This window comes from Nicotiana sylvestris, chromosome 12 (assembly GCF_000393655.2).
Source record: "Nicotiana sylvestris chromosome 12, ASM39365v2, whole genome shotgun sequence".
Lineage (NCBI taxonomy): Eukaryota > Viridiplantae > Streptophyta > Magnoliopsida > Solanales > Solanaceae > Nicotiana > Nicotiana sylvestris.
This window is the reverse complement of record NC_091068.1, coordinates 143,464,939-143,481,152: the sequence shown is the minus strand read 5'-3', so window position 1 is coordinate 143,481,152 and position 16,214 is coordinate 143,464,939. Positions and strand designations below refer to the sequence as shown.

The 16,214-nt window shown below is 36.1% G+C and overlaps 2 protein-coding genes across 7 annotated transcripts in view; one reads left to right on the top strand and one right to left on the bottom strand.

Moving 5' to 3' along the window:
* The first annotated feature begins 3,109 nt into the window (after positions 1-3,109).
* On the top strand, positions 3,110-10,906 carry LOC104244215 (phosphatidylinositol 4-phosphate 5-kinase 9-like). Of its 6 annotated transcripts, XM_070165018.1 has the most exons (10): positions 3,285-3,516; positions 4,055-4,235; positions 4,713-6,063; positions 6,309-6,476; positions 6,942-7,107; positions 7,599-7,709; positions 8,152-8,339; positions 9,665-9,822; positions 9,942-10,104; positions 10,437-10,906. In XM_070165018.1, the coding sequence occupies exons 3-10, from the start codon at positions 4,829-4,831 to the stop codon at positions 10,711-10,713; spliced, it is 2,466 nt and encodes an 821-aa protein (XP_070021119.1). In that variant the 5' UTR covers positions 3,285-3,516; positions 4,055-4,235; positions 4,713-4,828; the 3' UTR covers positions 10,714-10,906. The 6 variants fall into 6 exon arrangements, with proteins under 6 accessions (XP_009797891.1, XP_070021121.1, XP_070021119.1 ...); XM_009799589.2 differs by lacking the exons at positions 3,285-3,516; positions 4,055-4,235 and adding an exon at positions 3,110-3,218; XM_070165020.1 differs by lacking the exons at positions 3,285-3,516; positions 4,055-4,235 and adding an exon at positions 3,110-3,239.
* A 534-nt stretch (positions 10,907-11,440) lies between these two features.
* LOC104244216 (uncharacterized) overlaps positions 11,441-16,214 on the bottom strand; it is a 44,320-nt gene continuing 39,546 nt past the window's right edge. Inside the window, exon 7 of the mRNA XM_009799594.2 lies at positions 11,441-11,592. Coding sequence (XP_009797896.2) covers positions 11,444-11,592 — 149 coding nt within the window. The 3' untranslated portion in view covers positions 11,441-11,443. The remainder of the gene's footprint in view (positions 11,593-16,214) is intronic.

Below are 16,214 nucleotides of genomic sequence, written 5' to 3'. Positions count from 1 at the left end.
GGTACAACTGACATGGTCAAACTGTGCTAATCACGCAAAAAAAGCGCGTGGTTCGAATTATCTTATGTAAAAAAGTTATTAAATCTGCTATGCCCTAATTTGTACAATCAATTGGACTTTTACTATTAAAAATGGTGGATGGTCGGGGCAAGGTTATAGCAGAGATATAGCGAAGAAGAAAGGAAAGAGGAGAAAAATCAAATAATTGGTAAATTGGTTTTAAAAAAAGACGGGATCCACAAATTACATGACTGACAATAAATGGTCTTAGCACATGATGTGGTATTTATGTCAGGCAATTGAGATACACGCTCTGTGGGAGGAGTTTATAATTAGTGTTTTTATTGAGTTGAAGTGCTAAAATGGGAAAACCAAAAGTTCATATACCGACTTTAAAATCTGGTGCAAGTTTAGGTAGTCCGAAAGCCATTTTACCAATTAAAGTCATTATAAATGTTCCTTTCCAGTATGTGTATAATGACCCATTCCTTACTCTCATAGTCAGGGACGGACGCAAAATTTTAACGCGATAGGACCATAATATTCGTAATCAAAAGCTTTTTAAAGGCTTTTAGTATTCATAAATTAGCATGGAAATAGTACGGGCTATCCAATTTTTTTGACTAGTAATTGAAATTAATTAGCGTTTGCAAAGCCATTGAAAAATAATCACTGGTTTGCTAAAACACGAAAAGTTCCAACAAAATATGCTGGATTATGGAGCTCCTGCTTGTAAACTTTCAGCATATTATGTTGGAACTCCTACACATTATATTGGAATCTCATATGTAAAAAATTCGAACTCTAGTATATGGTGCCGGAATTTTTCCAGATTTTTAAGGATGTTTTTGTTCAAATTTTATCTTTACACAAAAAAGTGGCTAAATTTTGATCCTTAATATCTGTAAAAACAACAAAAAAATTAATTAAAATGGATCAGAAGCACTAATTCTTTAGCAATGATTATGTGGCATATATCTTAAGCTCAATAATGATGCAATTTGCGTTAATGTAGAATTCAAGCTTTGCTAGTTCTTCAACGACAAACTCATATCCTTTACTTTAAAGAGTCGATTCCTTTTTTCACAAGCAAAGTTCATAAAAAAACATCGAACTTAGTCCATAATTATATAAATCAAATAAATGTGTGTTAAACAAAATGAAGCAAAGAGTTTCATAGCAAGACTGCAAGCCGAGGCAAATCTATGTGTAATTTTGAGAAGTTATCGGATCGCACAGATTTTGTATATTTTTGTATACTTTGAAGATAGTTAATTTAGGATTTTTTTTTTAAAAAAAGTCATATTTATAACTGATAATTGAAAAATAGTCACGGTTTCAAAAATTACGTTTTAGCATAATTAATAATGAAATTAATCATATTAACCTTAATTTGTTCATTAAAAATACAATAAATACTCCAAGGATCTTTAGTTCAAGGGCAACTTTGGAAAAAAAATTAATTCCTTATTGATATCTGAAAAATTTAAATATCGTGGACCATAAAAAAAGTCAAAAAATCAATTAAAGTGGACCGAAGAGAGTATTACTAATATGATTCTCAATTTGGTAATTTTTTAGTTACTTCTTTACATCATGCACTTTTAAAAACAACGGAAAAGAGCCAAATATATCCTTGTACTATAAGAAAAGGTTTAAATAGATCTTTCGTTATACTTTGGGTCCAAATATACCTCTGCCGTAATACTATTGGTTCAAATATACCTCTCTTCTGTTAAGTTTGTCCAATATGGACATCCAATCCTATGTGGCATTAACATTTGATGAGGTGGATGCCACATGTCTTGCCACCTCAGCGCCCCTAACCCATTTTAACCCTCCCTTCTATTTTTTTCCTCCACCACTATTGCCATCATTACCGCTACCATAAAAAAATATTGCATTTCAAATTTTAGTCTTTTATATATAGATTAGGGGTACTAAAATGGCATGCCATGTGACATTCCACTTTATCAAATGTCAGTCCACGTATGACTGGATGTCTACCTTGGACAAACTTAATAGAAGAATGGTATATTTAAACCAATAATATTACGGCATAGATAGATGTGGACCCAAAAAATAACGAAAAATATATTTAAATATTTTCTCATAGTACGCAAGTATATTTAGCCCTTTGCCGTAAACACAAAATACTCCTATCAAATATCAATATCTTGGTCGGCATCCTTAGGTCTACTCTTTCGATTTTTAACACCTATCACAACTTACCTTTAAATTATCTTAAATAAAGTATTTCACTTTCATAGAGGCTATTTAGCTTGCATTATACGTTACATCTCTTTTTTTAAATATTTATTTAACTAGTTAATTCTAAAATATATTATTTAATCTGGTCTCATTAAAAAAACAAGTAAAAGGAAGGTGAAAATTAATGATACAAAATCATAGTAAAAGGATGGTGAGAATTCATCTTTACTTGATGTTTACATCAAATAATTATCAAATATGTGTTCTTTATTTTCTTATATATTATTTATAATCCGTTTGAATTGGCTTAAAAAAGTGATTTTTCAACAAAAATAACTTTTAAGCCAAAAAACAACATCTCACTTTTGACTTGTTTTAAGCAGTTTTTAATTTATTTTAAGCAATTTTTAACTGTCAAATACTGCAAAAAACTAAAAAGATTTTAAAAGCTGACCAGCTTAAAAGCCAATCCAAACATCCTCTCAATCATGATTAAATAACTTACATTCTTCTTTTAATTTTTACTTCCTCTATTCCAATTTAGATAAAGAATAATATATTTCTATGCTCGGAAAATAATTCCTGTTTAAACTCTTCATTCTACATATTTTCCCTTACCGAGAAATTTTTATAACCGCATAAATATCATGGCCTCATAATACTTTTGCCCCTTAAACTTTCCAAATAACAAGCGTTAAAAGTCTTATTTTTTCTCCTAAACTAAACTCCATCTCAAATCAAACTAACTCACAGAGGAAGTAAACTGCTATTGTCATTATTATTATATTATTTTGGTTCAAATGTAATTTTTTTTAAAATTTAAATCATATGCCTCGATTTCTAAAATTTTCTGCTCCCAGTATTTTTATTGCTCTTTTGTGATTCATAGCAACAAAACGGAATTTCATCTTCAGAAAGCGAAACATAAACTGAAACTGAAAGGCACCTTTTTCACTTCTTCCAACTTACCTTTCCGCTTGCGCGCTCTCTCTCTCTATACATTGGCGGTACTTTCTCTCTCTACTAAAGTGTGTATATCACGCGCCACACACTATTTTTTTTTTCAAACCTATGATTATTGATGATGATTATGTTTGAATATAATCTTATTTTCTTTGGAAAACAAATATTTGGATAGTATAATGTAGATTGTTGTGTTGTATTTTTGCGTTTGAGAGTTGAAGTTTTGCTTGTTTTCGTTTGGATATGGTTTGTCGTGAGAACTTGAAATCAACACGCTTAAGGCTCGAAGGCGAATAATTGAAATATTTGCAGAGAAATCTCTGTGAAGTTTTGCTTTTTAGTGTATGTTTCATTTTACAATCCTTTTGTAATTGTGTACAAGCAGCCTTTTTGATCATTTGCATTTGATGAATAGAAATGGTGTTAAATGCTGAAAGACAAATTTTTCTTCTTTTTTCTTATGGTCTAGAGGAGCATAAAGTATTCGATATTAGTATCATTTGAGTAATTAGGCATTTTTTTATACAATCCTTAAGTGGTCTGACTCACGTGTTTCTTTTTCCAAATTCTATAGCAGTATAGGTCACGGTTAAGTTGTATAGGTCAGGTGTTAGAGCCGTGGAATTAGCCACCGGTGCTTGCATCATGGTATGCACTCCCGTGGGTGTGACCCTCCCCGGACCCTGCTAAAAATCAGGATGCTTTGTGCACCGTTTTTTTTTTAATAGCAGTATAGGGCTATCAGTAGTTATGACATGTAAATTGATAGCATCTTTTGGGTAATAACTTGAGAACAGCAATTCCATGTGAGCTGATTGATTGTTTCATGTTTCTGAGCTTATGATTTTTTGTCTACTCTCCTTGTGTTAAATCTTGACAGTTAAGATAGTGTTAGCTCGTTATTTGGATTTCCTGGAGGCCAGAGGCAGAGCTGTGTAGAGCCAACGACTCAATTGAATCCCCTTCATTAGAAAATAATACTGTGCAAATCGGGCAAAAAAGAGTTTTTTTGTCAACGTACGCTCTACCCTCCCCAGACCCTACTTGTGGGAATAGATTGGGTATGTTGTTATTATTGGTTTGTATATAAACTTTTGAATCCCTTGACATAAGGGATTCCAGTGTAGTGGCAATGGGGTTCAAATATTGCTTTTGGTCACAAGTTTATATCCTAAGCGTGACAGTCTAGTAATTTCCTTGAATTCCCTTGCATGAATTCCTGGCGCGGCCACTACTAGAGGTTAGGATGTTATACTATGATTTGAGTCAAATGGTCTGATTTACCGATCTTTCTTGAATATTCAATTCATGGACCTTTTATGGCATGTATCGTGTTTGAGTATGACCTTTAAGGCTATTATTTCTTGAAATAAGAGTTAACACAGTGCACGGATGATTGGAATTCTAGTCTAGCTTCCTATTCTTATTTGTGGACTCAGAAAGAATTTCAATCTTTTTCTTCTTTTACTTTATATTTTGTTCTATAAGACGGATTTGTCTATCAGTAGGTTCAATTACTGTGCTTTTCTTTCTTTCAGGTCAAAGCAGGGGAAATTCATCAAATCATTTTACACTCGGGGTGTGTGCTTTAGCTAGTGAGATAATCTTGGCCTTTCCTCATCCAATATAAAACTGAAACTTCTCGGGATTTTGCATGTCTGGTCTTGTGGCCATTGTTGATAATATTGGAAAAACACTTTCTTTGTCAGATAGGACAAAGTCGCTGGACGCCCTGTTAATTAATGACAATAACCGCTCTAGCAAATGGACAAATGGTGATGTCTGTCATACTTCTGAAAGCACCAGCTTTAGAGTTAGGGATATCTTCTTACCAAATGGGGAATCATATTCTGGATCCCTGCTTGGAAACATACCTGAGGGTTCAGGAAAGTATATCTGGTCAGATGGTTGTCGGTACGAGGGTGAGTGGAGACATGGGATGAGGCATGGACATGGGAAACTAGAATGGCCTACTTCTGCTGTCTATGATGGTCAATTTTCAGGTGGTTATATGCATGGTGAGGGGACATATATTGCACCTGATAAAGTGACATATAGGGGACGCTGGCGGTTGAACCTCAAACATGGTCTAGGGTATCAAGTGTATCCCAACGGAGATATTTTTGAAGGATCCTGGATCCAAGGAACCCCTGAAGGACCTGGTAAGTATACATGGGCGAATGGGAATGTCTACTCGGGCAATATGAAGGGAGGGAACTTTTCTGGAAAAGGAACTCTCACTTGGATGAGTGGAGATTCATATGAAGGAAGCTGGTTAAATGGTACAATGCATGGTGTTGGTGCATATACATGGAGTGATGGTAGCTGTTATATTGGAACGTGGACACATGGAATAAAAGATGGAAAAGGAACATTTTATCCTAGTGGTAGCAGACTTACAGCTGGTCAGGAATTGTACCTCAATGCTTTGAGAAAACGAGGATTACTTCCAGATTTGAAAAAACAAAAACGAGTCTCACATATTTCTCACGCCTCTTCAGTAGATATGGGAAATGTCAAAGTAAGTGGAAACCATTCATACAATAGGCTCTCTAAGGGGAACATATTAAGGCATGAGCAGTCACAGCCCAGTAATGTTTCTCTGGAAAGACGATGGAGTCTTGAAGTAGCTATTGAGAAGGTAATTGGAAATGATATAGATGGTGTTGACATTGGGAACAATATGAATTCTCCAATTTTGGAAAGAGAATACATGCAAGGTGTACTAATAAGTGAGGTTGTCCTAAATGATCGATTCTCACCACAATCTAGAAGAGCAGCAAAAAGGAGACAAAGAAAAATTGCAAGGGAATCAAAGAGGCCAGGTGAAGCAATTATTAAGGGTCATAGGCGTTATGATGTAATGCTTAGTTTGCAGCTTGGGATCAGGTACACTACTTACAGCAATTTGTTTCCCTTGTTTCTCTCCATCCTGTTTATAGCATATTGACATTGCTTCATCCACGGTTCTTGGTAACTCCCATGAAATATTGAACATAACAGAAACCATGGTCCATATATGTGAGGTCTAAAAAAAAAGACAAGTTTCTGCCCTCCTGTTTATCTTATGTCAACCTTTATGACCAGTTAAGCTTCTAGTTTATGAATGTTGAAAGGTTATGAAATGTGAGCAGATACTCTGTGGGGAAAATTACACCGGTACAAAGACGAGAAGTTGGAGCCTCTGATTTTGGTGCCTGTTCGAGCTTTTGGATGTATTTTCCTAAAGAAGGATCTCAACTGACACCTTCTCATCAATCAGAAGATTTCAAGTGGAAAGATTATTGTCCAGTGGTTTTCAGGTTGGTCATTTACCATCTTCTACCTGCAAAGTCAATTACAATTTCTGTCCGCTAGATATAATTTTCAGTTGTCAATTCCATTGTTTTTTATTCTTGAAGGCATGTCATTATGTCTAACAGTGAGGAAATAGCTTGATCTATTCCGACGGAATTCTGATCAGTAAATGTACATCTCCCAAGTGAATTAATATATAGGATATATCTGTAAATCATTGCTTCATATCTTTTATGCCTTCTCTCAGCCCTACTTCTCCTTTGCTGATTAGTTAAGAAAGAGAATCTTCTGATAGTCATTGATCTCAACCATCGATCAACTGAGCTGACCCCCCTGTATCCCTTAGTATATTCATTTTCTGGGTGAAATTAATGGTGTCATAGAAGTCTAAGCTAATTATTGGCATTTTGTTTGTTTATTTAATATATGCATATATATGGACTAACTGAAACAGATTGACCTTCTTGTAGGAATCTGAGGGAAATGTTTAAAATTGATACTGCTGACTACATGATGTCCATCTGTGGAAATGCTGCACTTAGAGAACTTTCTTCTCCTGGGAAAAGTGGCAGTGTGTTTTTCCTGTCTCAAGATGATCGTTTCATGATTAAGACATTACGGAAGTCAGAAGTTAAGGTGTGAAATCTCAGCTTAAATGATCACACCGCCTCTTAAACTATTTTACCAGGGTGGTAGTCATGATTGTTCAGTTCGGGGAAAGCAGCTGCATGTAATGGGAAAAGATCATTTAAGAGGCTGAGTGGGGGTTAACTGAAGTACTTCCTCATCTGTAGTTTCTCTTATCTCATTAGATTGCGTTGGAAATAGCTAACCTGGATTTTCTGTTTCCTTCTCTTTCAACATTCCTTTTGAAGAGCTATGCCTCCTAATCCTTGGCATGTGTTCTTGTTTTCGTTATAGTTACAAAGACCCTCTTTTGATAAGTAATTTTGTTGCGTAGAAGCACTAAGATAGTGCTTACAATAACTTCTCAAAACATCTCATTTTTGTAAACCTCTGACTAATTTATTAGCGTTCCTCTGATATTTGCAAGATAGGTATATGAAAAGAGCACTATTTCAATTAGTGTCGGTTATAATTCTTATTAACGTTCATCTCATTTGTAGGTTTTGCTGCGGATGCTTCCAGATTATCATCGTCATGTCAAAGCCTATGAGAATACTCTCATCACCAAATTTTTTGGCCTTCACAGGATAAAGCCTTCAAGTGGACAAAAGGTATAAACTGTAAAACAATCACATTATTTCATCATTCCTTTGTTGTACTTATGAGTTTCTACAAGCTGCGAAAGGTAAAGTTAGAATAACTTGAGAAGCTATTTGACATCAAACATGTATACTGTTTAATAATGAAAGAAAAAACTTTTTTTTTTTACAAAATTAAGTAGGAAGTTGGCTTCTCACTGACATAAAAATGATTAATCATAAAATATTGTATAACACATCTCAAAATACTATAAATTGATACGTAGAGACTTACATGTTTAGATATTTAATTAGTCACATCAATGACAAGTATATGTTTATCTGAGTAAAATTTTTGATAAGTGGTTTGGTTCCAGAACATTTTTCCTTACGTGCATGCTATCATTTGAAGAAAGAACATATAGACTTTTGCATATAAAAACTAACTCTTTTTTTTTCCCAATAACATTTGCAGTTCTGCTTTGTAGTAATGGGAAATATGTTCTGCACAGAGTTAAGAATCCACCGACGATTTGATCTTAAAGGTTCTTCACTTGGACGATCTGCAGACAAGGTCGAAATTGACGAGAACACAATTCTTAAGGATCTAGATTTGAACTACTGTTTTTATCTGGAGCCTTCTTGGCAGGAAGCTTTACTAAAGTGAGTTTTGGTAAAATATTCCTTATTTTGCATGTATTTCCTATGATGTTTATGCACTTAACTTTTTCTTTGCTTCTTACCTCCTTATCTTCGTAGGTCTTCACTTTATCTCTATAGTAATATGTGAAGGTTTACTTGCTATCCCGTAATGGTTGATCTTCCATAGAGCTTCTTGTAAACATTAGTGAACGTTCTGCTAGGACTTCTTCCTTTCTTAAAATCTTTTTTCTACCTTTAAAAAAAAATTCATTCTTAAGTTTGATCCAAGTCCTTTAATTATTTAGCATTTAAACCAGAAGGTACCTTGTGCTGTTAGATATTCAAGGATTTAAACAGCAACAGCCTTCCGTTACTGGTAATATTGCTGTACTGAACAAAGTGATTCAGTTAGCCCTTCAGTTAACGCCTATCTCATTAGCATGATACTTTCGAGGGATTTTGATGGATGTAGCAATTCATTCTGTAACAAAGGAAAAACTCCAATATATTGCAGTCAGTTGAATAATTTCATGACTTACTGGTTTGACATTTTCTGTTTCCTTGTATCAGGCTATTAACGATTCTCAGCCACCATAGTCGTATTTCTTTTGTAACAGTTCCACATGATTCATCTATGTAAATATGGTGGAAATTTCTTGCTGTGCTCATACCAGTCTGTTATTTTTGCAAGTTTAATAAGATAAAGAGTAAGGCTTAGAGTGCATGGATCTATTTAGTACTTTTCCTGGAAGCAGTTACAACTGGCATTCAAAAACTGTTCGAGAGTGTTTCTGTTTGATGATCACTGACTTCACTAGAACCTTTACGTATTCATGCAAATTACTTCAAGTATTTATGCATGTTTAATAAGACCGAGTAATGTTTCGTGTGCATTTATCTGGTGCTTTAACCTGGAATCAAGTAATACTGGCACTGGCACTGGAAACAAGACAGTGTTTCTCTTTTATATGGTCACAGACTTCACTCTAAAAATGATACTAGAATCTTCTTGAATTCATGCGCATTTCTGTGGTAACAAGTAAACAATGGTATGTGTAAATAGCTTTTCTCATTCCGTAGTTTAATGATATGATAGATCCCTATTTTGTTAATTTAAAGAGATCAAGAGGGGAAAGAATTTTTGAACTTAAGATGCCATAGAAAGAGTAGAATGTCACTAATGTAGAAGTAACCTGCATTGTCTGATGTTTCTTTAAGGAGATACCATTTTTCAATAGTGTCCCAACTGAAAATAGTTGATTTGGAATAAAATTTCCTTTTTCATTTCAGCAGAGATCCTTTTAAATGCTCTCATTTTGTTTGTGGATATTCATGTACTTGTACAGGCAGATAGAGATCGATAGTAAATTTTTGGAGGAGCAGCACATAATGGATTACAGCCTCTTGTTAGGCGTTCATTATAGAGCACCCCAGCACCTACGATCTCCCATCTCGTGCAGTGGACGTACAACAGCAGAAGGATTAGGAAATGTTGCAGAAGATGGTATGTTTGTTTGTTTCATGTGATCATTTCTTTAATGTAAAATATTACTGATCCCCCTTTCTAATCAATGAGCGTGCTTGATCACTGTTTCTGAAACTTTATTATTTTATTTATTACAGAGTCTCTGGAGGATGAAATATCACCCCAGGGCCTTGTTTTAGTCCCTCGTGGTGCAGATGATAATAGTGTAGCCGTAGGACCTCATGTCAGAGGCAGCCGATTGCGAGCAGCATCCGCTACAGGTGACGAGGAAGTGGATCTCCTCCTTCCTGGGACTGCAAGGTATCTTAAAAAATCTTGAACATGGTACTTTCAGCTCACTTAAAAGTTTCATTCCGGGATAACGTGCAGGATTCAGTTGCTAGAAGTCTAGAACCACAGTGCATCAAATAGGTTCAAGTATGAATAGGGGTTTCTGATGCTCAAATCACAGTATAAAAACAGAATTAGAAATTATACAGGCAAGAAAGTTCATGACTATATATGTTCGCCCAAAGGAATGCATATTTATGCTATATATCTCATGTAATCTGTCGATTAGTTTTGATCCCTTTTTCTGTTTTACTTTTTCTGTTGATTTTTTCTAAAAGTAGCTTCCCTCTATCCCCATGCAGACTCCAGATTCAGCTTGGAGTGAATATGCCGGCAAGAGCAGAATATATACCCAGGAAAGATGAAGCACGGATGTTTCTCAAAGTATACGATGTTGTATTATATCTCGGGATCATTGACATATTGCAAGAATACAACCTACGTAAGAAGATAGAACATGCATACAAATCTATTCAGTTTGATTCTATGTCCATTTCTGCTGTGGAGCCAACATTTTATTCCCAGCGTTTCTTACAGTTCATCCGAAAGGTGTTTCCTGCAAAATCAGTAGTAAATTAGAAGAGTTTGTATATTATCATTTGTAGCGTCCTCATGGGTTGACAGATATGTATCTACTATTTGCACTTATTGAGAATACACTAGACGGCTTACAGGGGTTTATAGTGTATCTATTGATTTCCTTTTTTTTTTTCTGGGAAAAAGTAACTATAAACTCTTCTGGCAACAATGGAAAAAATTTTCTTTGCTGTCATTTGATTTTATCAACAACATTTCTGCATTTTTGTACATCATTACTATTGAAGATACCACCAACACACTGACTTGAATTTCAATTTAGTAGAGAGGCAACAATCAAGTTGAGATGGAGGTTGGCAACCTGGATATGCCTGAAGATGTCAGGCTAATTTCCCAAGATACCAATGAAAAATATAAATAAATAAAAAGAATCTGCCAAGAAGATAGATTGATGACAATTTAAGTACCAATGTATCTTATTAACTCAGATTTGGCTCCTGAAAATTGAGAAGATTAAATTTACACACGTATAAGCCTTCATTTCAGTGGAGCAGCAGCTAATGCACCAGGCCACTTATGATATTTGAAGTCCGTATATATTAATTACATTCTCTGCCCTAAAGCAATATTAGGCAGAGCAACACGCAGTCACGATTTCAAGCCTATGCTACAATTACCTTCTGACTCTTCAAACAAAGCATATCTACAAAACTCATCACCAGAAGAGTGAACTTGACTGATGCATCCATGCAAATTGTATCATGGCCTATGTTCATCGTCCCATGTTGGGTGGCGGAGGTGGTGGGTGCATTCCTTGGCCTTGCATCTGTTGCCCCGGGAAAACTTGTGGAGACATCATTGGTGGTCTCCCCATGTGTGCACCAGGAGTGAAATTAGCCATTGTAACACCACCAATTGGAGTGTTGGGAATAAACCCCGTAAAAATAATATTCACGGTATCAGTGATAAATGCGGACCACTAAGTTATGGTTAAATCAGCAAGAATAAAAATGCAGCAAAAATGAGTCCAAGATTTTACGTGGAAACCCTTCTGAATAAGGGAAAAACCACGGCCAAGAAGAACAACTGATATCACTATAGCGAGGATTTTACACTGTGTAGTAACGAGTACGAATACTCCTAAGACCACTACATCCTCAAAAGAATAAATACTCTTTTGCTTTTTCACCTCACTACAATATCTCTCACACTCTATTTTTCTTCACAAACTATTTTCTTATAGTCTATGAAATACCTTGCTCTCTCTCTTTTCTCTCTTTTGTTGGTGTATTACAAATGGCCGAGAAGCTCTCTATTTATAAAGATTCTATATCCCTACAGATGTCACCAGTGACATCAAAAGCAAGAAATATTCAAACTCTTCAATTTGAGCAATTCAACAAAAATGGTGGCTGCCAAAAAAGACTTAGAAGTCTTTATCACAATCTATTTTTCTTCTTCTTCATTTATGGGGATGGACCCTACAAATCTCCCCCTCCAGAACCATTCACCTGAAGGAAGTAATACCGGACTTCTAGTTTGAGCGCATGCCGACAAGTTCTTTGCAAAACTCAAACTTGTATCTTGGTACTACCTTGGTCAACATATCTGCAGGATTTTCACTCGTGTGAATCTTTTTGACTTAAAGTGATTCATTCTCCACTTGCTCACGAATCCAATGATATCTCACATCTATATGCTTTGTTCTTGCATGGTACATGGAGTTCTTGCTCAAATTTATTGCACTTTGACTATCACAATAGACAACATACTCCTTTTGATGCAATTCCAGCTCTTGAAGAAACCGCTTGAGCCATACCATCTCCTTGCCAGCTTCTGTAGCGGCAATGTACTCTGCTTCAGTTGTTGAAAGTGCAACACACTTCTGCAACTTAGATTGCCATGATATAGCTCCCCTTGAAAATGTAAACAAATATCCAGTAGTGGATTTTCTGTTAACAATGTCACCTGCCATATCAACATCTGTATAGCCTTTCAAGATTGGATCAGATCCTGCAAAGCACAAACAATCTCCTACAGTACCTCTTATATACCTGAGTATCCACTTGACTGCTTCCAAATGTTCCTTTCCGGGATTTTCAAGAAACCTGCTAACAACACCAACTGCATGAGCAATATTAGGTCGAGTGCATACCATTACATACATCAAACTTCCGACAGCAAAGGAATAAGGAATCTTGGCCATTCTCTTTTTTTTCCTCCGTTATTGTAGGACACATCTTCTTGCTCAACTTCAGATGACCAGGAAGGGGTGTGGGAACCAACTTAGCACTTTTCATATTAAAGCGCTCCAGTACACATTCTATGTACTTCTCATGTGACAAGTAAAGCTTTCTTTCGTTTCTCGAACGAGTAATTCTCATGCCCAAAATCTGCTTAGCATGACCCAAGTCTTTCATTGCAAAAGACTTATTTAACTGTTTCTTCAACTCGTAAATCTTGAAAGCATTCCTGCCCACAATCAACATATCATCCACATATAGTAAGAGGATGATAAAATCCATATAGACTCAAACTCGTAAATCCTTAAGAAGTCTTCTTGTAGCCTTGCTCCCCCATAACAGACTCAAACTTCTTGTACCACTGTCTGGGAGTTTGCTTCAATCCATATAGACTCTTCTTAAGTTTGCATACAAAATTTTCTTTACCTTTTTCCTTGAAACCTTCAAGTTGTTCCATATAAATCTCTTCTTCTAAGTCACCGTGAAGAAAAACAGTCTTCACATCCATCTGCTCAATCTCCAAATCAAGACTGGCAGTCAAACCAAGAACTGTCCGAATGGAGGACATTTTCACGACATGAGAAAATATTTCGTCAAAGTCAATACCTTTCCTTTGACCAAATCCCTTGATAACCAATCTAGCTTTGTATCTGGGCTTCAAACTATGTTCTTCAGCTTTAACTTTGAATACCCACTTGTTCTTCAAAGCTCTCATGCCCTTAGGCAATTTTATCAACTCATAAGTATGGTTCTCATGCAGAGATTTCATCTCATCTTACATGACTTCAATCCATTGATCTTTGTGCTCATCTTCTATGGCCTCCACATAACATTCAGGTTCTCCCCCATCAGTGAGTAATACATACTCATTGGGTGAATAACGGGAGGAAGAAGTACGACGTCTAGAAGACCTCCTGAGTGGAATATCTAACTCATCCACAGCTTCGTGAGTAAGAGCATTTACCTCATCAGCTTTAGCATTGTTATCACCATCACCATCAATATGCTGATCTGGAATATGGTGCTGGGTATCACCATCATCATTGAGCCCACTAACGTCATTCGCATTTGTATGAGGAACTTGATCAAGATTAACTAAACCTTTAGAACTTGGAGATTTTAGCTTCTCCGCTTTATTAATGTCTTCAATGATTTGATCCTCCACGAAGATAACATCACGGATTCTCATGACTTTCTTCTCAATTGGATCATATAGCCTGTAACCCAACTCATCAAGTCCATAACCAATGAAGATGCGCTGCCTTGTCTTGGCAGTTAATTTTTATCTCTCATCTTTAGGTACATGTACAAAAGCTTTGCAACCAAACACTTTCAAGTGGTCATAGGAAACATCCTTGCCATACCAAACTCTGTTTGGAACATCACTTTGCAAAGCAACCACAGGGGATAGATTAATAACATGTGCTGCGGTCAACAAAGCCTCACCTCAAAAGGAATTCGACAACTTTGCTTCAGAAAGCAAACATCTGACTCTTTCCATCAAGGTCCTGTTCATCCTTTCTGCTAAACCATTAAGCTGAGGAGTCTTAGGAGGAGTCTTCTGGTGTTTGATACCCTATTGCTTGCAGTATTCGTCAAACGGTCCACAATATTCACCACCGTTATCAGTACGAATACACTTCAGCTTCTTTCCTGTTTCTCTTTCAACTGAAGCCTAAAACTACTTAAAGACACCCAACACTTGGTCTTTAGTCTTCAAGATGTAGACCCAAAGTTTCCTTGAGCAATTATCAATAAAGGTAGCAAAATAAAGTGTACCACCCAAAGTCCTTGTCTTCATTGGACCATATAAATATGAATGCACCAACTCAAGCAACTCTGTTTTTCTTGAAGGAGGATGAGACTAGAAAGAAACTCTTTTTTGTTTTCCAGCCAAGCAGTGCTCACATTTTTCTAATTTTGCGCATTCAAAATTTGACAACAATTTCTTCTTGGCCAGAACATTTAGTCCTTTCTCGCTAATGTGGCTAAGCCTCTTATGCCATAACATTGAAGAGCTATTGCTCTCAACGATATTCACCATATCAACATAGGTAGAGGTCGTAGTCCAGTATAGACCACGACGTTTTTCCCCACGAGCCACAATCATGGAACCCTTAGTGAGCTTCCACTTTCCAGCACCATTGGTACTGACATATCCCTCATCATCCAAAACACCAATAGATATCAAGTGCAAACGAACATCAGGTGCATGTTTTACATTGTTTAAAACTAGTTTAGTTCCAATACTAATTTCTAAACAAATTGTTCCAACACCAGCCACCCTAGATACAGTCTCATTACCCATACTCAAAGTTCCAAAGTCACCCTGAGTATAGGATGAAAAAAATTCCTTCCTTGATATCACATGAGATGCGGCACCACTGTCCACAACCCAGCTTGACTCATCACAAGCAATATTTATCAGATCCACATCAAACAGTAACAAGATCTCCTGTAGTGACAGTGGCCATACAATTGCCATCTTCTTTCTGTTCTTCTTTGTCTCTATTCTCCTTTTTCAAAATCCGGTAGAATTTCTTTGTGTGCCCTTTCTTCCCGCAATGATAGCACTCAATATATTTAAGTCTGCTTCTGAATTTGCTTCTTTTATGTTCTCTATTTTGAGAACCCCGATTCTTGCTTCTCCCCCTAGAGTCAGTCACTAAGACATCTGACAAGGAGGAACCCTTAGATTTTCTTCTCAACTCTTCAGTTAAAAGGCTGCTCTTGGCAAGATCTATAAAGATCACACCATCCGGAGCAGAATTTGATAATGAAGTTCTAAGAATTTTCCAAGAATCTGGTAGGGAACCAAGTAGAAACATGCATTGAATTTCTTTATCAAATTTAAGGCCCATAGCAGATAACTGGTTCATAATCCCCTGAAAATTATTTAGATGATCTGTCATTGTGGAACCATCATGGTATTTAAACCCAACATCTGCTTTATCAGAAACATCTTGTTGTTTCTAGTTTTCCAAGCATACAAACTTTTAAGATTCTCCCATAGGGTCCGAGCATGTGTCTCCCCAGAAATATGGTTCAAAATATTATCGTCAACACACTGTCTAATAAAGCCGCAAACTTGCCTGTATAACAAATTTCACTCTTCATCTGATTTATTATCAGTCTTTATAGTGGTGAAGACATGTTGATGAAAATTCTTGACATAGAGCAAATCTTCCATTTTGCCCTTCCAAATGGCATAATTTGTGCCATTTAAAGTAACCATTCTACTAGTGTTGACTTCCATTGTTTATCACAAATATAAATACTATTTATTAGGAGACCAAAATA

Excerpts from the sequence above, each read along its gene's own strand:
- LOC104244215 (XM_009799589.2), top strand. The coding sequence starts at position 4,829 with ATGTCTGGTCTTGTGGCCATTGTTGATAATATTGGAAAAACACTTTCT. Across the intron at positions 6,477-6,941 it reads TATTGTCCAGTGGTTTTCAG|GAATCTGAGGGAAATGTTTA; the intron begins GTTGGTCATTTA and ends ACCTTCTTGTAG. Across the intron at positions 9,823-9,941 it reads AGGAAATGTTGCAGAAGATG|AGTCTCTGGAGGATGAAATA; the intron begins GTATGTTTGTTT and ends TATTTATTACAG.